At 42.6% G+C, this 23,756-nt stretch overlaps 2 protein-coding genes and 1 long non-coding RNA gene across 5 annotated transcripts in view; 2 read left to right on the top strand and 1 right to left on the bottom strand.

Annotated features, from left to right (window-relative positions):
* Positions 1-2,098: 2,098 nt before the first annotated feature.
* islr2 (immunoglobulin superfamily containing leucine-rich repeat 2) lies at positions 2,099-5,845 on the top strand. The gene is made up of 2 exons (XM_037255389.1): positions 2,099-2,438; positions 3,167-5,845. The coding sequence occupies exon 2, from the start codon at positions 3,176-3,178 to the stop codon at positions 5,312-5,314; it is 2,139 nt and encodes a 712-aa protein (XP_037111284.1). The 5' UTR covers positions 2,099-2,438; positions 3,167-3,175; the 3' UTR covers positions 5,315-5,845.
* A 364-nt stretch (positions 5,846-6,209) lies between these two features.
* On the bottom strand, positions 6,210-17,614 carry stra6 (signaling receptor and transporter of retinol STRA6). 2 transcript variants are annotated; one of them, XM_037255390.1, is made up of 18 exons: positions 17,520-17,614; positions 15,226-15,558; positions 14,370-14,436; positions 13,915-13,997; positions 13,670-13,803; positions 12,741-12,907; positions 12,215-12,340; positions 12,080-12,150; positions 11,904-11,974; positions 11,771-11,832; positions 11,490-11,652; positions 11,329-11,404; positions 10,937-11,070; positions 9,487-9,604; positions 9,264-9,365; positions 8,923-9,086; positions 8,463-8,600; positions 6,210-7,313 (listed from the first exon to the last, which is right to left on the bottom strand). In XM_037255390.1, the coding sequence occupies exons 2-18, from the start codon at positions 15,294-15,296 to the stop codon at positions 7,099-7,101; spliced, it is 1,962 nt and encodes a 653-aa protein (XP_037111285.1). In that variant the 5' UTR covers positions 15,297-15,558; positions 17,520-17,614; the 3' UTR covers positions 6,210-7,098. The 2 variants fall into 2 exon arrangements, with proteins under 2 accessions (XP_037111285.1, XP_037111286.1); XM_037255391.1 differs by lacking the exon at positions 17,520-17,614 and having other exon boundaries at positions 15,226-15,651.
* LOC119124991 overlaps positions 16,877-23,756 on the top strand; it is a 27,409-nt gene continuing 20,529 nt past the window's right edge. For both annotated transcript variants that reach the window (XR_005098390.1, XR_005098389.1), the window contains exons 1-2: positions 16,877-17,020; positions 20,046-20,151. This is a non-coding gene — a long non-coding RNA (uncharacterized LOC119124991). The remainder of the gene's footprint in view (positions 17,021-20,045; positions 20,152-23,756) is intronic.

Genomic DNA, 23,756 nt, shown 5'->3' with positions numbered 1-23,756 from the left:
TTGGGCTCTGTCCAATGAAGAGCGTCAATCAACAAAAGATTATTTCTATTTATTTCCAAAATGATCATTATTTTAATCAACAAAATGCAGTGATACATGGGTTTCACTTGTCTGCAAAACAATTGCATTATTAAGTCATATAGATTTTTATGTAACAAGCGTAATCACATGAAGTTTTTGCTTTTTTGTTACAATAAAAGCCAGGGAACCGGGAAGTGTTTTCTGTATCCTGTGGGTAAGTCCTTCACATTCACAGTGCTACATCGCAGCAACACATGTAGACACACAACAATACTCTCAGTAATATATTCTCTTTCCTCTGCGCAGAACGACGAATATTAGCTCGATACCGATGATCCGAGAAAGCGGTCGAAATGTCACTTAGAGTTGAGAAATAGCTGGTTGGCAGCATGTGATGATGTATCATGCCCCCACCCACTCTACAAGCCTTCTTTGTTTTGCCCGTTGTTTCCATGCGTAGTCACATGAGGATGGTGCATCGAAACCTCGAGGGACCCGCCTGATGTTGATCAAATGTATGTTTGCTCAAGTCGCAAAACAAAAGGGATAACAAACAGTAGGCAATAGCAACGCCGTCGTCCACGTCATGACAATCTTGCATTTGGAAAGCTTAGCTGATCGGATTTCGACGAGTCTTGCTCGACTAAGCACTTTGAAGAAGCTCTCCAGCCTCACTATCATTAGCTGTAATTTTGTATGGCGCTGCACGACAGATTCTGTTGAAGGCCGCTGGGCGTAAATCGACCTTGAATCTCTGAGGGGGTCCGCCACTGTTTAGGGCAACTAATTGTCCTGTTTCCTGTGATCAGGAAGTATAGGAAGGAAGCTGAAGTAAAACAAAAAACAAAACAACCATTGAACAAAAACACATTCTTTCTTTCCAATCTTGAAACAACTTAAAATGAATTGCAACACATCTTGGGACTACGGAAGTTCCTGACACAACCAGGAAATGACGTCAATGTATTTTGGCCACTATACAGCATTGCTGCAATTATGTTTGTCAGTGGGGGACTTAATTGCGGCACTATTACGTCACAATACTCCAATTTGTTAACAGCAGAGGTCGTTGTCGTCCTATATAACGTTAGAACTCATATTGTACAGCTTCACATCAATGTTTTGAAATCGTTTTAAACAAACAGCACTCTCACTGTATTATTAATAAATCCTACGCATGACACAGATTGTAATAGTGCACAAAACTGCAGTGCTATGAAACCATTTTTGTTTTACGCACTTGATTCAATACAAGAATTGAGAAGATAAATTGGGATTATTATGACCATTGTTTATTGAAACTAAAAATGTTTTAATTAACATTGTTTATTAGTAAATTTGTTATTTGAAGTACTGTATAAAAGGATTTATAATAAAACAATTAAAAAAAAAAAAAATACAGGCAGCTGTAATAACACCATATTAACAGTAGATGTCACTGTTGGTTGAAAGAACATGAAAATGCTTGAAAACACAAGGGAGTCAAAATCACCGGCCACAAATTTAGTTTACACTTCATATTTATACAGAACCAATACGGCTGTATAATAAATAAATGAAAATGAATCTGGTTTTATGTAAATAATAATATAATCATTTTTGCGTCGAACATCACATTGAGAAGTGTTTTGATATTTGGCTTCTCTTGTGTAGATGAGGCAAAAGAAATCATGCAGTGGATTCTAAAATGATATATATAGCATATAAACTCAACCGATCAGCATTGTTAACAATCATTGTAAAAGCAGATTTTTTTTTCAATCATCTTGTATTCACTCTCCTTGGATTGTGTATGCAATGTACTGTGCATGCATACAAAATGGCATTCTGTAGACTGTACAGTGAACTGGACGAAAGTGATATGTGGCCTTCATGTGCAGCATCTTTGAAACTAATACCATTCTTTTTATCCATCTCTTATGCGTGCGCGCTATATTGTTGTGAAATGTTCTATTCTGTTCTATCCAGACACAAAGGGAGGGACTGCACGCGAGCCGAATGAGGTCAAAGATTATGTTTAGGTCTGACTGATCAATTAATCATCAAGCTCGTCAATTATTAATTTGGTTGCAGGACGTGGAGCTGCTGTATCTTTAATAGAGAAGAGGCGCGCGGGATGTGGGAGAGGCTGCGCGCTCCCGACGATGCCTCTGCTGGCTGCTTGGCGACGGGAGCGCGCGTGCAGAAGATCCGACACTTGCAGCAGAAAAGAGGGAGAGTGGGTGGGGGGGAAATCACCCACGGACCGCAAACTGCTCACCGGGACCAAAACATGTTGCCTCCATCGCCCTCATCACTGCAAAAGTCATGTGAATTGATCCACTCGTGAGATTGTTTTCCACTTCTTCTGAAGCTTTTTGGATTGAAAAGTCAAGTGTGATTGATAGGAAGCGCGGGACGGAAGTTACCATTGCACAGTAAGTCCATTCAAAATTTTATTTATGAGCCAGTTATTGAAGAAAGAAAAAAAAATGCAAAGGTTGGATGAATTGTGAAAGAAAATGTTGGTAATAGCGATATGTGAATCTTTTTGGTGTCGTGTTCAATTGTGCTTGAGCTTTAATGAAATATACATTTAATATACATTTTAAATGGGCAGTATTATGAAGTAGTGGTCTGTCTCACAGTTTAGGGGTTTGAGGTTCGAATCTCAGCTCTGTGGATTTTGGATGTTCTCCCCATCCTTGCATAGTTGCAGCTTTTTTTTTTTTTTTGCACATACAAAACACAAATTGTCCATAAAATGTGATTGTGAATGGTTGCGTGTGCATTCTTAAAACTGTCCAAAAAGTAGAAATAAATGAAAATTCAATACAAATAAAATTGGAGTCAAAAATTGGACCAATCTCCTACTTTGGGCAATTTGACCCAAGAGTTTGGGTTTTTAGAGAGGTGGGTCACGTTGACCCAAGTACTAATCTGTTCCAGTTTTTGGCCAAAATTGGGTTAGTTTTTTTATTTTTATTTTTTTAACAGAACAACTTTTTTTTTTTTTTTTAGTTTTGTTAACAAAAAAAGAAGAAATTGGGTCAAATGTGTCCAATGATGTCCCTAAACCCATAATTGTGTTCTGTATCTCATTCAAATAATCAGTAATGTGCATTTACGTATCAGAATCAGTTTTGTTTTTCTTTATTGCTTGCAGGTGCAGAAAATGGCGGCGAGACACGCGGCACTCGTGGCTTTGTGGCTGACGCTGCTGACGCTGCTGACGCTGCTGGCAAAAGTGCACTGCTGCCCAGAGCAGTGCAGCTGCCTGGACAAACAAACCCACCAAGTTGCCGACTGCGCTTCGAAAGACCTGCTTGCCGTGCCCGTGGGTCTGCCTTCCAGCGTCACCACGTTGGGCCTCACGGCCAACAAGATCAAATCTCTGAAAAGCAAGAGCTTCGTGGAAATCACCCAGGTCACCTCTCTCTGGCTGGCCCACAACCAGATCGTTTCCATCGAGACCAACACGCTGGCCCCCTTGAGCCAACTGCGCAACCTGGACATCAGCTACAACAAAATAGTCAACTTCCCATGGGAGGACTTGCAGAATCTCACCGCCTTGCAGCTCCTCAAAATGAACAACAACGAGATGGTGAACCTCCCCAGGGATGCCTTCTCCGCGCTCAACGATCTGCGCTCTCTGCGCATCAATAACAACAAGTTCACCACCATCGTCCAGGGCACCTTCAGAGCTCTGTCCTCAATGTCCCACCTGCAGATCTCCAACAATCCCTTCTCCTGCTCCTGCAGCCTGGAGTGGCTGAAGGACTGGATCGCCACGACTCAGATCTCCATCCCCGAGGCCAGTTCGATTCTGTGCGAGTCCCCGGATCACTTGAAGGGTGTCCTGGTTACAAAAATCCCCAAACTTGACTGTCAGGTTCCCGTGGTCACCGTAACTTTCCAGCCCGATATTGGTAGCGCGGAGCTGCTTGAAGGCTCCACGGTGGTCTTGAACTGTGACAGTAAGGGAAGTCCAAGACCGCTGGTTAGCTGGGAGGTGATTGCAGGGAATCAGAATTTCTTGTTCCCTTTGCCCTCCGCAGGCGAGGTCAACGACCTGCCGGTCAACGACAAGACCACCAACGATCGTTTCCTGGTTTTTCAAAACGGTACTCTGGTCGTCCCTCGCCTGACTAAAAAGGAAGACGGGAATTACACCTGCATGGCGGTGAACGATCTGGGCAAGGCCGAGAGCACGGTGAAACTGTCCCCGGCGGTCAGCAAGAAACACGCAGCGGTGGATTCCACGGTGGACAAAATCCGCCCATCCTACAACAAGCCCACCCTGCCCAAGAACTCCAAGAACAACGTGATCAACTGGTCCAAGGGCGAGGATAGGACCAAGATCAAGCCCGACGGTCCTTCAGACAAACAAGATGACGCCCTCGAGGAGGGGGTTTCCAAAGACCCCGTGTTCGCCAGCAAGTGTGGCGTGCGAGACGGCAGCGAATACGTCTCCAACCACGCCTTCAACATGACCCTGGACGACCTCAAGCAGTACACCTTCGATTTTGGCGTCATCGCCCTGGAGGTGTCCGAGACGGAGGCGAAGGTCAAGCTGAACCCGCTGCAGCTCGCCCGAAGCAAATCCAACCTTCACCTGAGTCAAAGCGACAACACCGAGACGGTGGTGAGGGAACCCGCCGGTCTTTACCAGTCCACTTTGGGGAAACCCGGCCCGGACATGCTCTACATCTGCGTGGACACCGGAAATGGACACTCTGTCATCAAGTGGTCCAACATTGAAGAGGGGGTCAATTCATATCACTTCACCGGATTACACCCGGGCACCAACTACACTCTTTGTCTCACCTATGGAGGACAAGACTGTCAAGTCCAAGTGGTCTTCACGACCAGAAAGAAGATCCCCTCCCTCCTCATTATCGTGGTGGTGAGCATCTTCCTCCTGGGCCTGGCCACGGTGCCTCTACTGGGGGCCACCTGCTGCCACCTTCTCTACAAATACCAAGGGAAGACCTACAAGCTCATTATGAAGGCGCACAATCCCGACCAGATGGAGAAGCAAATGACAGGGGACTTCGATCGCAGGACGTCCTTCGTGGAATCCGAGAAGACCTTCGACCCTAGCGAGATGGGCGAGGGGGAGGAGGAAGCCCCCGAGGGAGAGGGTGAAGCCGAGGGCAGCGTGGCGACGGGATCCATCCCCGGGTCATCATCCAAGACCAACCAGGAGGAGTTCGAGGTTGGCTCGGAGTATAGTGACAGACTACCGCTGGGTGCGGAGGCGGTCAACATCTCCGAGGAGATCAACGGAAACTACAAGCAGCCAAGCCGCTGAGAACCTGTAAGATCCTCTTCTTTTTGATTCCGCCAAATCTTTTTTTTTGTCTTTACCTCAGAAAAAAAACAAAAAAAAAACTCACCCGTCACTGAGATTGTAAGCGGTTGTTGTAATGTTAAACAACGTGGCGCTAATTCACTGCTGTTCTGCAATTACTCTACCGGCGACCCCCAACCTTCTTGAGCCATGGCACATATTTTACATTCGAAAAATCTCACGGCACAAACATAAAAAAAAGTCACAAAATGCAGAGCGTATTTATTTTAATGATGGATTCGCAGAGAAGGGCATTTCATTGTTCTGCCTGTCACGCAGCATTCTTACATTCGAAATAACTCTTGGACCAATTATGGATAGTCTCTAAATGTGATTTGGAATCACCAAGCACAAACACATGCAAAAAAAATCGACAAAATAACGTGCATTGGGATCAATCTTTTAAAGACATTTTTCATAATCCGATAAAAAAAAGAAAAAAAAGCGCCTCAGGTAATATTGCCGCACGGATGCCAAACATGTTGAAAAAAAGAAAACACGCCAAACGACTTCAAGGAGACTTTTATCCGAAATGTTTCATCCTTAAAATGTTGACCTTGAATTGACATCTCATTCTACACGACGTGATGCTTTAAATGTGCGATTGATCAGCCGAGCCATCATCCTATATCATCCATGGCATGATGCTGTTTTATTACTCGTGTGCTTCTCTTCTACCAGTGTAGTCCTCCTAGATGACTTGATTTTGTTGTTAGATGCTGTCCATCTGTACTGTGAAGTGTAAACAATTTTTTAAATTTTCAAATGAGTTTCTATGAAGCCGATAAAACAAAAGGACGCAGGAGAGCGTTCACGGGCTTCTCTGTTCTTGTACTTTAATACCTCGTGAGTTTTCTTGTGAAATATGTCAAACGGAAACAAAACGTGAGCTTTCAAGATTTTTGGAGATCATTTCTTGTGAGTGGAATTAATAAAACGTTTGAAAAAGAAAAAAAAGGCTTCTCGGGAATTTTTCATTGACTTCACAGACAAAAAAAAAGCGTAAAAATGGTCGTAAATACGGTGACGAAAACACCTCGAGCCATTTTAAGTTTATTTATTTTTAGTGGCTGCTATTAACTTATAATATTAAAAAGTAAATCATTAAATATGCGTACGTATCCCTCTGTTTTGATAAACATTCCATATTGACAGACGACACAATTAAGCAAGTTTTCGTGTTTATTTTATGTCAATAATAAGGATATTCGCGGGATTTTCACTTAAAATTTGACAAATAAATGCAAAAATATCTCTCAACGGGAAATAGAGAAGATGCAGCAACAACAGGAAAAGGCAGGTAGTGTTCTTTTTTTCGTACCACAAATAAAAATGTTTCATTTTCCTGGTCATTCCTAACTCTGTTATTTATAATGACACAAAAATTGAAATGCAATTCGAAAGAAACATGATTATATAATTGAATAAATAGTCAGGTTCTGAAATAAATACCTTCTCAAAATGCTGCTTATCACATTCATTTGGGTACTTTGCATGATCTGAAGTGATGACAAACTTCACCTTCCTATATTTTGAGTAGAAGCAAATAAGTGGAGGATTTCACGTCCTGATGGATATTGGAGATTGTGAGGCCCCCTCCCGTGTTAGCCACCTGTGGAGAACATGCACAGAACAAAGCAGAATGGGAGGCACTGATCTCTAACTGCGCGTCTATACAATGAGTGGGGGGGGGGGGGTGATAACAGAAGCGCATCATTCATCACTCGCCACGCAGGCCTCATTGTTCAGTTGCAGGCGGCCGCCTCGGCCTCCTTCTTGCCGCTGCCCTTCAGGCTCCCGTTGACAAAGCTGTCGGTGGGCGCGCGCTGCTGGAAGTGCTTGCGGGTGCCCACCACTGACGGGTTGTTGACCAGCGTGAAGAGGAGCTGCCAGTGGCCCCGAGCTCGCTTGGCACTGGACACCTTCGGGTGCTTTTTCTCCTGCTGGACCAGCTGGATACCTGAACATGACAAACATACACACTCAGAGAAGTCTTTCTAACGACTCAGAAAGCATTTAAAGACTTTAATCAGTCAAGATCCATTGACTTCAATTTACAGTACTTTCTTAACAGCAAATACTACTTTCCTATCATAACAGGGCTTTGGCGCCACCTTATGGCATCCTGAGTATTAGAATGGATTACAGATGAATGTCGGATTTACTGAGTTATCATATTTGGACTACAGGTAAAGTCATAACTATTTCATTATCAACAAAATGCATATTTCGAATCTTTGAATTTGTCTTGATAAAATGGACCCCTATTAACGATTGTCTCTTTGCAGGTGTCCCTAATATTGTGCTCAGTGGTAAGTGTGCGTTTTCTCTTCTCCAGAATATAATCAACACTAAAATTTGAAGGGCCCAGAGGAGCACACAGATACGATAGGAGCCGTAATAATAGAAAGCAATCATATTGTAATCCTCCAGACGTGATGGGAATACTCGCACGCACGCACACACGCAGGTCTCGCCATTGACACCAAAAGTGTCAGTCCCTCGACTACATGAATAGTAACCAGGCAATTAGCGCGGCTCATCTGCGTAATCGGCTCCGAAAGAATTCATCGATGTAATACAACACATGATTGTTATTATCGCTCATTCATTAAGCAAGCTGGGATATTTTTCACATCTTAAGGTCCCTGATGTATTTTTCGGTTTATAGCTAACTTTATTGGATGACCTCCTCATTTATCATTGCCTTATTTTCCCCTCCGAATTCTAATTTCCGAGTTCTTTCTATTCTTTAAATAACACATTTTAACTGATCATGTTTGGCCAAAGTGAGCACACCAATAGAAGCGCTGAATACTTTATGACAAAGCTTTATTGAGACCATAAGCCGCAGGACTGTGAATTATTCCACGCGTGACTCAATTTGCTCCTCACATATTAAATCAGCTCGCCTTTCATTTCTGCCGCGCGTGCTCGACGCTGTCCTGATGGGATTACGTTTCCGGAGACCCGCCGCTGAATTGTAAAACATCGCCAAATGACTCAAAGTGGTTTTGTTGAAAAACTGGATGTTCACATTCAAAACAAATTCGTCTCAATCAATATGTTTTTTTCTACATGAGCTGTTTTTTCTCCAAGTGCTACACACCCTCTTCAGCATCCCGTGACCTCTGCACGACATTGTTCTTCTGGCCTGCAGACTGCAACAGCATCCCACAGAAAGCCTTCATCACAGGGTGGGACTGGCTCACCTCGATCTTCAGATAATGAGCGTAACAGCGGTAGGCTGCAGACACACACAGGAGGTGGAAAGAAGAAGAAGGAAAAAAAAATCACTAAACATGCAGCGCAGCGCTCCATGTGAGCTTTGAGGCAATCACACATAATGACTCTACAATCATGGGCTCCCCCCACCCCCTCCCCCCTGTTTTTTTAGCACCTGCTTTTGCTGACAACAGATGCCATTTCAGAGAAGCAAGTGCAATTAGAGTCCCCAGCACTGCATTGCATATCGTAGAAGATGCCAAACAAGAAAAGATTTCCATTCTCTCAGCAAGTATTTGCTCAGAGGACATTTTTTCCCAATGAAATGGACACACGAGGCTGACCTGGATCAAATGCTTCCACATTTCTGTTCAGAAGACTGATGTCCATGCGTCCCATGTGAACAATGTTAAACAAAGCTGTGATGATCATGCGCCAGACTGCTAGCAGCACCCCGATGAGAACATTGACCGGAAACAGCAGGTAGGTCAGCAGGAAAAGGTTGCCCCTAGAAGAGAGAGGTGGTTGACTCAATAGATTTTTACAAAGAGGGACCTTATAAAGTTAACAATAATAAAATAAAAGAGGAACTACCCTACACAACTGTGCATATATATAGCCTACCGCCGCTAGTGTAAATTGATATTATTTTCCTGCATTTGTTTTCATAAACAGTCCACATTACCTGTTGTCAAGGTCTCGTGTGCCAGCCATCCTTTTGATAAAACAAAACCTGGAAGTGATATGCTGAATCAACACTGCCAGGAGAATCATCAGCCAGAAAGGCCTAAAGGGACAAAATCCCAAAACCCTTTTGTAATGTTCATTTTAGAGAGAGACACACGTGGAAACCTCATGCAGACCTAATGACGTGGTCTACCTTGAGTTACAAGGGTTATTATTCTCACCACATGCTCCACAGGATCTGAAAGAGGAGCAAGTTCTGTCCGTGTAGGATGGGCATGAGAATGAGGAAGACAGCGATGAGAAGACAGAGGAAGAACACCATGGTTTGCACAATCATGCCTACAGTGGGGAGAGAAAGAGCGAAAGAGAGATTGCAGCTTGAATGCATCCAACCACAATCCAACTACTCCGTCGTTTTAAATTAATTGCTAGTTACCAATTAAAATGAGACAATATACTCACTAAGCACTTTATTCGCCTGCACAACTTAATGAGATCCAATACAAGGCCTGTATCTGTATTTAAATTTTATTTCTGTACAGGTTGTGACGTAGCTTATTCGTATTAGTAATATAATAAGTGTTTCAAGGGACATTAAACCGGGCTGAATATTATATTGTATGATTGGTCGATATTCAAAAATTATTCTACAATTCTCCCTTGGGGAAAAAAAACCTCATTAGTGATTTAACGGTATTTTGGATTTACTGACGCCCACTTATGGAGTGGCGTTTCCTTAATTATCATCAGGCTGACCACGTGAAAGAAGGAAGTGAAGGCATGTTTGGACATGAAGGCTTGTTTTCTGGCTTGCTTACGATGCTTAGTCAACATGTTGTTTTGGAATACAGTCATTTTTGTACGTTTATGGCAGCTAAGATGCATAATAGTTGCCTTGTGGCCGAGTGGAGCAACACGCCGAAAGAAATGAGCTTAGTCGTGGACCGCGTACCAAATCAGTTTCGGATTAATTACTGGCCGGATTCCAATTCAATTTTGGATAAATAACTGCAAGACAACCCCCGGAGGTCGTGTTTTTTATTTTATTTTATTTTTTTAACATTGGGAGCACCGAACCTCCAGTGAGGAAGCCGATCCTTCAGATGACTGTGGCCGTTTAAAGCACCTCCTTTTCGGATAGACGGCGGAGGTACTCCATACGTGGACTTCAGGGGAAATGTAAGTTAAATGAACCCAATTTCACTAGACTATAGAATTGTTTTATGAGGTTTTCAGGGGTTAAAATGTGTCTAAGTAGAGCTTTCCACGTGCATTTTGAGCTTGGTTGAGCCCTGTTATTTTGAGAGTATAAGCGACGTCTGTACAATGATTTCCAATGGGGTGATCGTCTCCTTTCGTGACGTCACCAATCAAGTCATGGAGGGGAGGGGTGTGTGCCTATCGTTCAAAGTGGCCATTTGTAAAGGCATGAATTGTTTCATTATTTCTACAAAATGAATGGATGAAATGGAACATGCTAATTTTTTTATTTTCTTGATCAAAAAATACATAAACTGGGTTAATTGTTAATGAAAAATGGACCATCATTGCTTTTGTGTCCTTTAAGGTGTCCTTTAAAGATTCATCTCATGCATTACATTTCATGACATGGTGTCATAGCTAATGCGGTGGCTCTTGTAACGTATCTTTTATTTCATCTTCCAACCTTACCGATGCAGACGTGAGCCGCCGTGAAGCTGGTGTATCCCATCCAGCAGACCAGAGCTGGCCGGGAAGCCCGAATACTTCTCTGGCAGTTATAAACATGATAGATATCTCCCCTGTACAGCCCCTTTAGGTTGGCCCTGCAGAATTGAGGCATACCAAAAGCAATTGTCTGTAATAGCAGAACATTTCATTCATTTTAATAGCCATTTTCGCATCTTGCGGCATTTCATGCAGAACAAATGCTTCTCTGTCTGTCGAGAAGATTACTAGTCCATTATGTCAGAATAATACCCGTGTGTGCTATTGTATTATATGGCAGAATCATAATGTCACACTTGCTTATGGCTCCTGCGGCAAAGAATGGTAGAAACGGATTTTAAAGTGTCGGTTCCTACCGATGGAGGACCATGGACCTCATGAACATTGCCAAGTTGATGAGGGTTGACAGGGTCATCGCTGAGATGTAGCACACTGCCAGAAAAGAAATGCTACATTAGTCATTTGTGTTGGATTAGAGTGATCGCAATGGAATTCAAAATAGAAGCTGCTGGCTCACCCTCGACGCACCACATGTAGTAGACCACTATTTGGACCACTTCGTGTTTATCTGGAGAGAGCACGATCCTGAAACCGGCTAAAACATTGGCGATGTCTTCATCCACTCCCATGCGGGCGATTTGGAGTGAAGGCACCACAGCCATGATTAGTAGCAAGCCCACCTGAAATATGAAACATTTATTTAGTAAGCAAATCAATGAAAACAGTAGAGAGAGGCATTAACTATTGCCACTACTCCAAACATTAAAATAAGGTAGCATCGGAGTGTACACGAGTTACCTGATAAAGTGTGATAAATGACACCACTCCAGATATGGCCAATTTGAGAGGGAACCTAAAAGCTGTGAAGAAAGGTCAACAATGTCAAGTGGCGCACATGGATATGAGCACAAAAACTAAAATGGCACTTCACCTTCCTCTGGTGTATAAATGTAAGACATCACCGCATCTGTTATTCTTTGAGGCAGCTTGGGGGTCTCGGTGCTGCAATGAAAGATGAGCAGGGAATCTTGCTCAGATCATGTGACTTACATTTCAAGTATTTCATATGTTACACCTTCTTATATTCATGTGAACAGGCTCTCTGACCTGATTTTCACTTGCTTCTTCTTCTTGAGTAGTTTCTTCACATAGTCGCTGTAGTAGCTGCTGTTTAAATCCTAAAAATGATGTCCGGTGCAAAAATTCAACATGAGCGGATAAAATGTGGGCAACATGACTTACCTCAGTAACATTATTCTTTTCGGTGCCTTTCAAACCCTTGAAAAGGAGGAGAGGATACTGGAAACTAAGAAATGCCAAGCAAGCTATTTGGGGCAGGCTGGAGAACAGCGAGTAGTGTTTATGGATCTAAAAAGGGGGGAAAAATAGTTTTGGTCACTCGTACAATAAGCGACATTACATAAAAAAAAAAAAATTGCCGGTGCATTTTGGTAGCGTTTTTTTTTTTGGGACTTTTAATAAAGGCTCCATTTAGCTCAGCCTGGCACATTACCCTGGCAACTTAGACAACCGTTACACAATGTATAATGAATGATGGCACTGAGACACACTAAAGTGATTAAGTGTTACGAAGCTTCTTAATTAAGACCACCAGACAGGGGAACTAATTGCTTTGAATCATTCGTTGCACAGAAGGAAAAAACAAAACAAAAAACGGGACGGACATGGTACTAAATCTGTCATCCCGAGCAAATTATTGAGTATAAATGAACAGACATTGACTGTGTGTGTTGTGATCGGTGCATACCTGCGGTGTTTTCGGGCAGTCAATTTTCTGCCAAACTAAGACACTAAAGTGCGTCCATGACAAAAGGCTTCCTAGTACGTAGCCGACTTTATTATGCAGGGTGCCACATGCCAGGAGAGGGTAGTAAAGTGCGGGGTAAAAGAACACTCCCAGAATCATCCAGTTCTCTGCAGATGGGCAAAAAGTCAAAGTGTGCAATCAAATAATACATTCAGAAACCCTTCTGCCCTCCATAATCATGCTGATGATTTGACCAGGGGTGTCTAGACTTTTTCTATCCAAACATTCAACTCATAAATCAAGGGCAGGAGTTGGTCAACTTTTTTGCTAAAAGACATTTGATTTTTAAAAATGACAGATGGGCCAGGTCATTAGTAAACAAAGTTAAAAAAACAACAATGGTAGTTCAAATGTATATTCTAAAAAAAAAAAAGATCTAAATATTTCAAATGTATTTTAATCTAACATGAATAAATCTTGACTTTTAAAGCCCATATTTTGCAATCCGCTATTCCAAAGCATCAATTTTGAGATTATATTTTAAGCCTTGTGTTGTCTACTCTGTGCAAATAAGGAGAAGAAAAAAAAAAAAAAAAATGATTGCACAACATCCTCTGACTAATTCCAAAACCAACTCTGAGTGACTGCAGGTCACACTGTGTTAAACCTACTCTACCAATTAAATCTTTAAATCTGGTTTTGGCATTGTGCAAAGTATCGGAGAGGGGAGGGGGGGGGACAAAATTCAGTGAATTCTTATATAATTTCATTTCAGAAAAGGAAAACAATCCAATGATGTAACGACATGAGCCTGTGAGTACAAAGTTCGTCCCCAATCTCAGAGGACATAACAATGTGTCGCTATCTCACGTCTGTTTTAAAAAAACAAACTAGGACGGTCGGAGGAAGAAGCACACAAATGACCTCACGTTTGTTCTCAGCCTCCGTCGTGAAGGGCAGAGGTTTTGGTGAGATGACCATGCCGCAGAGTTTGCATAGGAGCACTCCAAAAACAGCCACTGCTAGGCCCTTGTGCTGGGTATGATCCAGGAAGTTGACCGGACTGTGGAAAAGCAAGAGCCCACATGTTAGCGACGTAGCACGCAGCTGAGATGATCGTTCAAAAAGTGTTTTGCCTTTTCATCAATTTTAAAGCCGTTTGTCTGAGCCTCACCTGAGTAAACCCGGGAGTCCTTTCTGTTGGCGGCCCGTTTTAGTGCGTCTGGCTAGGACCGCGAGGATCATCATGACGACCAGCTTGGAAGAGGAGATACATTAGAAACAAGCGGAATAGCAGCAACTTGTAAAAGTTGATGTCGATGGAAAAACACAAAAGGCAGTGGCTCATTAGGACCCCCCTGTGGATGTGGCATCATTTGTCAAGATCATCAAACAGAGAGAGTTCAGTGACCTTTCATGACCTGGAACACATTTAGGAAAGCCAAGGCAGAAGAATGCCTTTCTCTTAATTGGAACAGCTTTTGATTTGTCAGAAGGCGTAAAGTCAGCTTCAGGACGTACACGAGGACATTTTGTCTGAGTTGACATTATGCTTGCAAGTGAGCCACGTACGAGGTGTGTCAGAAAAAAGATTTGCTAAAATTCAATAACGTCAAAAAAGAGACTCACTGATACTGCGCTGATGCAGATGTGGTATAGCCTGTCATCTGCAGTGGGGTCACATGGAGGAATTATTCTAAAAAAAAAAAGAACAATCAGTGCGTGTGTTGTAAACTAAACCTTTCACACGTCACCATCAGGACCTGAAATCCCACAGCAGAGATTTGCATTTAACCCGATTGTTCTCGGCGTGACGCGGGGAAACAACCGATGCCCTATGTTGGCGTTACAAGAGCGAGAACGAGGCCCGGTCGGGACCACTTTCACAATGCAAGCACTTCTCCTGGAGGGCGCGTTACGACATTCGGGATAGAGTTGACAAGAGCCTCTCACCTGTGCAAACATTGAACCAAATTGGGAATTTGGCTGTGGTTGAAAGAGCAGACGTTGGCATCACATCAAACCACATGTAAATTGAAAGCAATGTCAAAATTCACAACTACAGGCTCTGCAGTGTTTACAAAGCTGCTAAAACCACTAAAAAGCTACATGAAAGAGGAAAGGACTACAACTCAAGGTTTATAGCGGGAACGTGGGATTATTTGACAAACATCCCTTGTTTTATAGCCATCCACTGCTGAGCTAAAAAATATTTTTGTAGTCATATTTCATTTATTAATTCTAATTTGTGCAAGAATGGAAACATAGCCAATTGCATTGCGGGAAGTCACCTTTGAATTAACGGCAGACGGAATCTTTTTTTTTTTTTTGCTTGCCTTTGTCAGATGTTCTCTTTCTAAAACTTTCGTAACTATGTTGTGAAAAATGATACAGCCTACAAACTCTGACATGAAATATTGCAAAGTGCCCGTTCACATACCACACATTTTTCTACTTCAAATACAACACGAGTCATTTTACTCACTCAATGTTAATCTTCTTGGACACGGGGTCATAGTCTGGGTACTCGTAGTCCAGCAGAGCATCCTTATCCATTGCGCCGTCCGTCTCTTTTTCAAACACCCAGGGGAACTTCTCACCACAATTCAAAGCGGCACACTGATGTGATAGTTCCTTCCGCAAAGCCGCGCCAAGTCCCAAGCTTTTTGCCTTGGAGGCGTTCTGGTTGCCTAGCGTTGGGTCAGCTCAGGTGTCCCGGTCCTGTTGTGGCACAGAGGGTGACTGTCACAGCTACGGGCCACGGCGTGCCTTGTTCCCCTCCAAAGGCCCTGTGAAAGGGTACCACGACACTGGAGGACTGACTGGGAAAAGGGTGGGGGGGAGGGAATAAGTGGAGAAACGGGCAGCCAATGTGGAAGGCCACCTGCTGCTTACTGGGATTACATCCACTTGTGAGGTGGCATTGCTGCAGTCAGGTGTGCTCGCCTCTCAATCTACAGCTGCGAGCGGGCCGAGGCGACCAAGCACGCCGTGTGGCCTTCCGTGACGATAACACGCTGTCTTTTTAAGACGAGGCTCAGCCTTGCGCTGATAAAAGAGACCAACACCTTGATAAGGATCGAGACTGAACTTGGCACTTTACCTTCAATGGATAAATTATTATCTCGATTCCTTAGTCGGTGGAATTGTATATTTAGTCTACATTGAAAGTGACTCAAATGCGATAGTATGTTGTTTTAAAAAAAACACCAGCTAGTAAAGTTACAATTTAGTGTACGTTTTGTTAAATCATTGCAATATATGCCGACAAGCTAACATGGTCGTAAATCTTATGCTGTGAAAGTGATAAATGTTGCAAATAATATGAAAGCGACTGAAAATGAGCACAACAGCGGAGCTCGGGAACAGTATTAAGGAAAGGAATGCTCGAGAAAGCTTAAGTGAAAGCAAAGTGTGTGAGCATTACGTTGGCAAAGGTCAGAGCAACACCTTTGCTCCAATTATAACCTTTTACTATGAATAGGACAAAAGTCTTCACACAACTACTGAAATGGCAAAAGTGCACCTGGAGGCAAAAAAGGTGAACTAATAGAGATTTTCTGTGCTGCGATCAGTCTCGGTGCTGAGACCGTGTCCGTTTCGCAACACTGCTTCCATGTCAGTGTACACTCATTATTGCGGGATTATAGCTACTCTTAGTTTAGAAAGCAACACAACTTTGCTTCCCAGCACCCCTGAGAAAAGGTTGCTTCTCAAGCACAGTAAGCCACCACATCCAATGTGCTCTGGGCAGGAAAAGCAGGCCATCAAATAAAGGGGTCACTGAACAAAGAATGCTTTGAATGCTTCTAATGACATCACACAGAAGCACTTTGATTGTGCCGGACACTCGGTTTGTATCAGATTTAGGGAGGCTGGATCAAAAGACCTTTTTAGAGGAAGCAAAGCAAAGTGCATTGAAGGATGCAACATCACTGCACCTCACCAATATTCATGTTGCCACCACCCATCAAAATTAGCTGATTGTGATGTCAACTTTGTACCTTGCATTTAATTGAGTTTTCTTTTATTTAAAGTTATGTTAATGGGCAAAATTGAGGTATGCATAGTGTGGAAGCGTACGTCATGACGGTCGGTGGTACATGACAATGGTGTCGCGATATTTCTACACTTTAAATCGCGTCCATCTGTGACGTAAACCGATGACGTCATAGGTCACGCGAGCGTGAGGAGAGACAGCACACGTTTGTATTCACTTTGAAAGTGAGCTCTAAGACAAACTAACACAAGGTTTACTCCAACAAAACAAGTACTGTCAGGTATAAAAAAAAATCGTCTTTCATTTTTTTCTTTCTCTTTAACTCCCAGACAACTTTCAGACCACACAATTTATACTCAGCTGCTGCCCGCGTTGAGTGCTTCAACACTGAAGAAACAACTCGTTTTGTCTAGAAAACGCATTTTAAACCCTCTTTGTGGCGACCTAACCACCCATACTATATTTATATTATAGTTAACATTGTGTTTTAATAATTTAGAAGTCGTGGCTAGCATGATTATCACAACGAGCTACCGCTAGTAAGACGACTACAGTTCCCATAATGCACTGTACAATAGATCATAAAGTGAACGTAATTCGGTTGCTCTTGAAAGTAACAGTCTGTATTTGTGCATATATGTGCATCATTTAACTTGTAAAAACGTCACATATAAATATAGTGCAGAATCAAGTTAATATTATCGATTGCCTAACTATACAAATCGTTTTAAAGAACATACAAATGACATGCCATACTAGAATTCAATTAGCCACCTTACCGTATTAACCTAAAGACTTCCTCAGTTGTGCACCATTTAAAAAGTCTCAGTGGCATCCAGATAGAAGACAAGTTTAATTTAGTTGTTGTGTGTCTTTGTCTCATGCTGTGTGCGTGTGCGAGGACTTTGAACGTCTTTATCTTGCTTTGGCAGCAACCTTACTGAACGACTTAAGTCTTGTGAAAGAGAAGTGACTCGGGGTCAAGTTCAGATCAATGCATAGAAACGTGCTTGTTTTATCTTAATTATAAATTGACATTTATTTAATCTGTCTTTTCTTATGAGCAGGTGCAAAGACTGGCCATGCGCCTCACCGCTCCATTAATTGTCAAGTTTTGATTTAAGCTCTTGGGAAATCATGCATTGCTTTCAATCATTTTTGTTTCATGCTTTCATTTTGTGCTCCACTAAGGTTGTTGGCGAGTCGATTCAAATTGAGTCGTATCGCAAAATATTGCCTCCTTATGAAATCTTGTCCCCCGAAGGCCTCCCGTGAGTCTCGGCTAATTCCAAGCAATATTTTTCATGTGCTCAGTGCCGCGCTGCTGCTATCATAATCAATGAGCCTTGTAACACTCAATTAGGACATAATTGGATTTGTGGAAAGCAATGCAGATTAAAGCCGATGTGAAAAGGGATAACGTTGAGTCGTTGGCAGTTTCAGTAAATCTGGACAAGGTCTTAAAATATTTTGTGACAGTTTGATTCCATGATTTTCTTCAGGATGTGAAATGTTGATTTCATTTCATTTTTTTCCCCTAAGCATTCGCTTGACAAAAAAAAAACTATTTCGTCTGTTGATGTATTGCTCCGATTTAGGCAGGTCTGAAAAGATGTGATTTATCTCCTCTTTTATGAGCTCTGAAAATGAGACATTATATGTAAGGTGACAAGTACAAATCTTCCTTTTTTATTAGTTAGCTCGGTCTGTGAATCAGAGCATGGAGGCAGTCATCATCTTCTCTACAAACGCTTTGTAGACGATACATCAGCTAAATTGGTGTAGGGATGCTCTTGAATTGAATTTTCACTATCTGCTTGTCTATCTGGCTTTTTGTGGGTCACCTTTAACATGTTCGGATTCGCACTGCTTTGTTGCTCCCACCAACCCTAATAAAATAGATAAATGTGCAAAGAAATGACTTGTGAACAGAGATTTACAGATATTTATTTTCTGTTTTACAATGTGTTTGAGGACATTCTTGTTGTGTCCTTTATTTTTTGAGAGAGCTTGTAAACATGAATTTAAAGGCTCTGCTTTTGGTTTGGATGTCGTTTATGTTGTGCTGTGGCTTGCTTTGTTTGCTCTTCTTTTTTTTTTTTTTTTAACACTCATGTTATCACGTAACACTAGAATTAAAGGCTGCAAAATAAACTGATATCGGTGCACGTGTTTAAAATCAGATCGCAAAAACAAAAATGTATCGTGAGTCTGATACAAAAAGAATTTAGATTTGCAACGTGCAAGGCCGACGCTCCATTAACATGTTTCACATCTCTAGCGTTTTAATTATGAGATGAATTTTCTGCCCAGCATGGCAGAAGTAATTGATTTCAAAATTGGACGGTTGCCAAAATGTTCAACGAGAGCAAATTGAGAGTAGCGAGTACTGATGAGTTTGTTTGATCATGTGGGCTTGTACAATTGCAATCATTCACACACACACAGAAACACAAAATGATGGCAAAGCAGCCATTTAAGGTGAATGCTGAAGGACAAGTCTATCAGTCTATCAGCAAAGTACCTCTGTAGGATTCATACAGATGTGGTTCTCTCCTCCTGGTCTGCCTTTCCATTGGTCCTGATGAATAATGTATTCATAGAGCGAGTGTGTGTGTGTGTGTGTGTGTGTGTTCACCGAGATTTGACTTTCACACGTGTCTGCTGGAATGAGGCTGAATCAGGCGCCAGTCCGGCTTATCAGCCGCTATGCGCCACATCCTCTTATGCTCCAAAAAATGTCTTTTATATTGAGATATATTCACAAATAAAAATTCGGCATGTTTAAAAAAAAAAAAAAAAAAAAGACTAATAATTGTGAGTGTTGTTGGCAATATACCGTAAATACAGCACTACGTGTCACCGTAAATAAATGAGTGCTTGCTTTGAAGACTTGGGAGGCGCTCGCTCACTGGGATGATTTGTAAAAGTCGTTTTGTCCCAAATGGCCGAGTTGACGGGAATGTGCGTCAGTCCCATTGAGACATTGCCGTCGCACCGCAAAATCCCCCCTGCCCTGCAAAGATCACTCAAACGGGCTTCCATTAGCAAAAGGCTGCTCTCCACATGTCGCCACGTGAACAAAGAGTTGGTTTCATCTGACACCGGTATGGGGGTGCCAGCCACCGTAAATCAGGTTTGAACTCAACATGGGACTTGTTTCGGACTGACGGGACACCGCTTAGATTGGTCGGAAACGTTGAAAGACAACAGGCTAATATTTGTATTTTTTTTTCCCCCCTCCACATAAAAAAAAAATACGACAATATTACTAGGGTTGACATGTTCTGTATTTGCATTTATAGATCCCTCCCGCTGACATCATCAAGGTTGATTCCGGCAATGGTCATCACACTCTCAATCGACTCATATTTCCAAAGTAAGGCTCGATGATCATCTCATCAGGGAACGGTAAGTCACTGGTAACGCTCGGCAAGCTCGAATTACATCCTTCCCCCATTTTTTGCTTTTCTCAATAATGCTGCTACCAGTTGAAGTCCTGACGCCATTTTTTTATCATCTGATTATCCCGCTCGCACGTTACCTCATTAGGATGGTGACAGATTGTCATTAGCACGTATGCACCGCGGCGAGTCGACGGGAGGAGATAACGAGCGAGCGGCACCTCGGGGTCCCTTCACCGTACTCCAGAGGAGGCGAGCGATGATTGGCCTGTAACACATGATTACACATGACATAGAGTAACCGTCTGAAATGAAATTTGACACTCTAAGCTGTTTCTACAAGCTAGAATTTGATTGTTAACATTTTTCTATGCTCTGCATGTGTCCAACTCGTGCTGTAGTCCTGGTTACTATCAGTATCATCTCATCTGGTGAACGTTTTAATATCAGCCCGCAATTAAGTGTGAGACATGCAACTAATCTTCAATGATTTGCATCTACGTTGAAGACAATGCTCGATCTTGCCGCTTATCCCGTTGTTTTAGTAACTCGTATCCTCGGATGAAGCGCATTGGCAATAGTGACTTCTTCTCCTTTGCTGAGACTATTTGATTGACAGGTTGAATCCCAGAAAGCCTCAGCTCCACATAATTGCTCAGGGTCAGAAGGCGGCAAACAGGTGTAAACCTCCACATCCCATATCTACTCTCTGCTTGCTGTTTTTTTTTCCCCCTTCGTATAGCATGTGCTGCTTGGAATTACTTTTCAGTCCATTCCCCAGGCATTGAATCATTAAACCTAACTCAATACTTGCTGGGATTTAACTTCACTGCCTGACATGTTGTATCTTAATACACCATCATGTAATATATAGAAAAGTCCTGGCTCAGAGCCTTCTGGGACGTCATCGTCCATCATAACCGTTGAAACCCGGCAACTTGAGTCTTGCCCGGCGACAGCAGGTTGCGCAGGGGAATGTTGATTTCACACGGCGCCCAAGAAGACCTTGCGGTGAAGATGAATGCTGCTTCATTGTGCCGCGGCTAATTATCCGGCCGACTTCTATTAAGGAGCGAGCGGAGCTGTTTGCTCAAGGTTGAACCTGTTGAAAAGCGCCAGCGTGTGTTTTCAAACGGCCTGTTGCTTAGGAACCAATGTGACTCCATGCCTGCGAAAGAACAGCCTTTGTTAAGCTCTTGGAACACCAATTTTTTAATCTATCATATTTTGTTCATGTGCCGCACGAGAACTTTGATGCTGAAATGCCAATGCAAATTCAAATACGAGTTGCGTTTCGTCTGTAGCTGAACGAAACGAACAGGGAATGCTAATTGTGTTAGCGGCTACCGCTAACCATATGCTTGATATGTTTATTTCCTCTTTTCGCACACTGACTTGCGAAAACACATTCTCAGGTTGTTATGAATAGATGGTGAGGTGTTATCAGATTGTATTTATGGATGATAATAAGGTGGACATTGGAAAATTACAAAATGCCTTCTAGCCAACCATTTTTTTGCTCATTATTAGGGTCACCACTTGCTGGCCATTTACAGTCCAGACAATCCTGAATGATTTGCATATGTGTGAGGACGTTCTCATTTTAATAGCTACAACCCTCCCCCCGAAAATCTCGAGTTGTGAAAAGCCGTGGACGCCGTCCCGCCCTTGCTCCGAACCCCCCGCTGGGAGGGAAAGTGCTGGCCGAGTGAAGATGGCGGTTGCCATCAGTGGGGGCAGCATCAGAACAGCTGCAGCACTTCAAATGGAATGTGAGGTTTTCAAGCCATAACGTCATAAATATTTCATCTGCCAGCAGCTCTGAGGAGACGAAAGGGGGCAGGCCAACTAGGCATCGGCCTGCCGCTTCTGGGCTTGGAACAACAAACCGTAGCTCTCGGAGACAAAAGGTAGAGATGGGGGAGGAAGGGAGGGAGCATGCAAAATGTCAAACAACAAAAACTCTTTTGTTTACCAAAATTGAATAAAAGAACATTTATTAAAATCAAGCACTTGCTACCAGCTGTGGAAGAGCAAAATTGGGTCCTCAACAATAGCCGTTATGACAAAACAGCACAAATATATTTTCCAAAGCCATAAAATGAACAAATATCATCATTACACACAAATATTTGTACATCGTGAAGTTTATTTCTTTTGTTTACACACATGACTAAATGTGCAATACCTGCCTTTATTTTGAAATCTTAATCACGTATTGCTAATTAGCTTGCTATTAACCACAGGCAAAATATTATTTTTAGTACTGCAATGCTAAGAAGCTGAATGTGTGTCCTCACTGGCTCATAAATAAAAAATACACTCGACTACTGCAGTGGCATAAAGCATCTCTGATCTTTATTTTTTTTCCCGTAAGATGAATGAGAAGCATGAAGATGCACTAAGGTAAAAGCTTCCGGTCATGACTTGCTGTTTGTCCCCTTCCCGTAAGCACCCGGTGGAGTGCACAAAAAAGGCTGCAAATTTAATGACTTTTTTTTTTTTTCCCTTGCCACTTTTAATCATCTCAGGTGATAGTCTATGTCAAAGTTAATGCATTCTGACGTCTGCATCCTTTTCTAAGCAATCTGTTCCCGTAAAAGGGCTGCTGCTACTTTTTTTTAAAGCCCGCATGAACATCAACGATAGCCTCAATGGCCGTCCTGTTTATTCATGGCGGCCAGTTCAGATGGAGTGGTGGCATGCAGATGAAACTGTGCGTTTCTTCAACGGATTCAAGGGCAGCATGATGTCACAAGGGCGCTTGAGCCCCGAGCGGTATGACTGGAAGCAGGTGGCACGTTTCTTGCGTCCCCCCGCTAAGAGGGAATTAGAGGCCTCAGAAGGGAGAGGGATCATATTTGATTAGCGCCTTCCAAAAGGTTCATGTGATTAGCTTGGCATTTTGAGCCGCACTCCTGATTTCATTGCATGTGCGCTTAGTGAGGTCTTGCGAAACAATCTCAATTGCTTTGCAACATTTTTGACTCCTGTGGAATGTGGTTGTGTTTCGCTTATGATAAATGCTATTGCGTGGGAAGAAAAGAAAAAAAAGTCACTGAGCAAGTGACACATTTGGTACCTTTGGTATTTTGGATGTCGACTTAGCATTAGTATATTTGAACACGTGGGGGATTGTTTTTGCGTAATTTGGTCATTCCTTGTGATCAGCAGCATAATTAGCCAATACATTTGACAGCAAATTGCTTCCATTTAATTGCAAATGTCAGTAAATGGATGCGGGTGACTTGCTGTGGGTGGACGAGTCAGGAGTGAGCGCTTGCAAACATCCCAACCTACGCACAGCAAGAGGAGAGAGAGACTCTCCATTGAGCTCGCCGAGCTGCAGGCCGATACGGAGGCTGAGAGTGCAAATAAGATCAAATTCAGCTGCAGTCAAAGTGTCTGGGGCATGTTTGGCAAACTTTTTTTTTGTTACAGTAGTCAGTTCTTTAGCAGATTCCAAAATAAATGTTACAGAAGAAAAAGTGTTGAATTTTTATAGTCCTGCTAATTCGGAATGCTTAACCAAACGTTTCCCTGTCGTGGACCGTGTTGTCAGCGAAAGGTCAGACCCAGTGAGTGATTTTCAAAACATTAGCGCCGATGCTA

This window comes from Syngnathus acus, chromosome 6, assembly GCF_901709675.1.
Source record: "Syngnathus acus chromosome 6, fSynAcu1.2, whole genome shotgun sequence".
NCBI classification, from domain to species: Eukaryota; Metazoa; Chordata; class Actinopteri; order Syngnathiformes; family Syngnathidae; genus Syngnathus; species Syngnathus acus.
Note: the sequence above shows the minus strand (reverse complement) of the source record. Positions and strands in the feature narration are given on the sequence as shown.

Excerpts from the sequence above, each read along its gene's own strand:
- islr2 (XM_037255389.1), top strand. The coding sequence starts at position 3,176 with ATGGCGGCGAGACACGCGGCACTCGTGGCTTTGTGGCTGACGCTGCTG.
- stra6 (XM_037255390.1), bottom strand. The coding sequence starts at position 15,296 with ATGGATAAGGATGCTCTGCTGGACTACGAGTACCCAGACTATGACCCC. Across the intron at positions 11,833-11,903 it reads CATTTATACACCAGAGGAAG|CTTTTAGGTTCCCTCTCAAA; the intron begins GTGAAGTGCCAT and ends CTTTCTTCACAG. Across the intron at positions 11,653-11,770 it reads CATTTATCACACTTTATCAG|GTGGGCTTGCTACTAATCAT; the intron begins GTAACTCGTGTA and ends TTCATATTTCAG.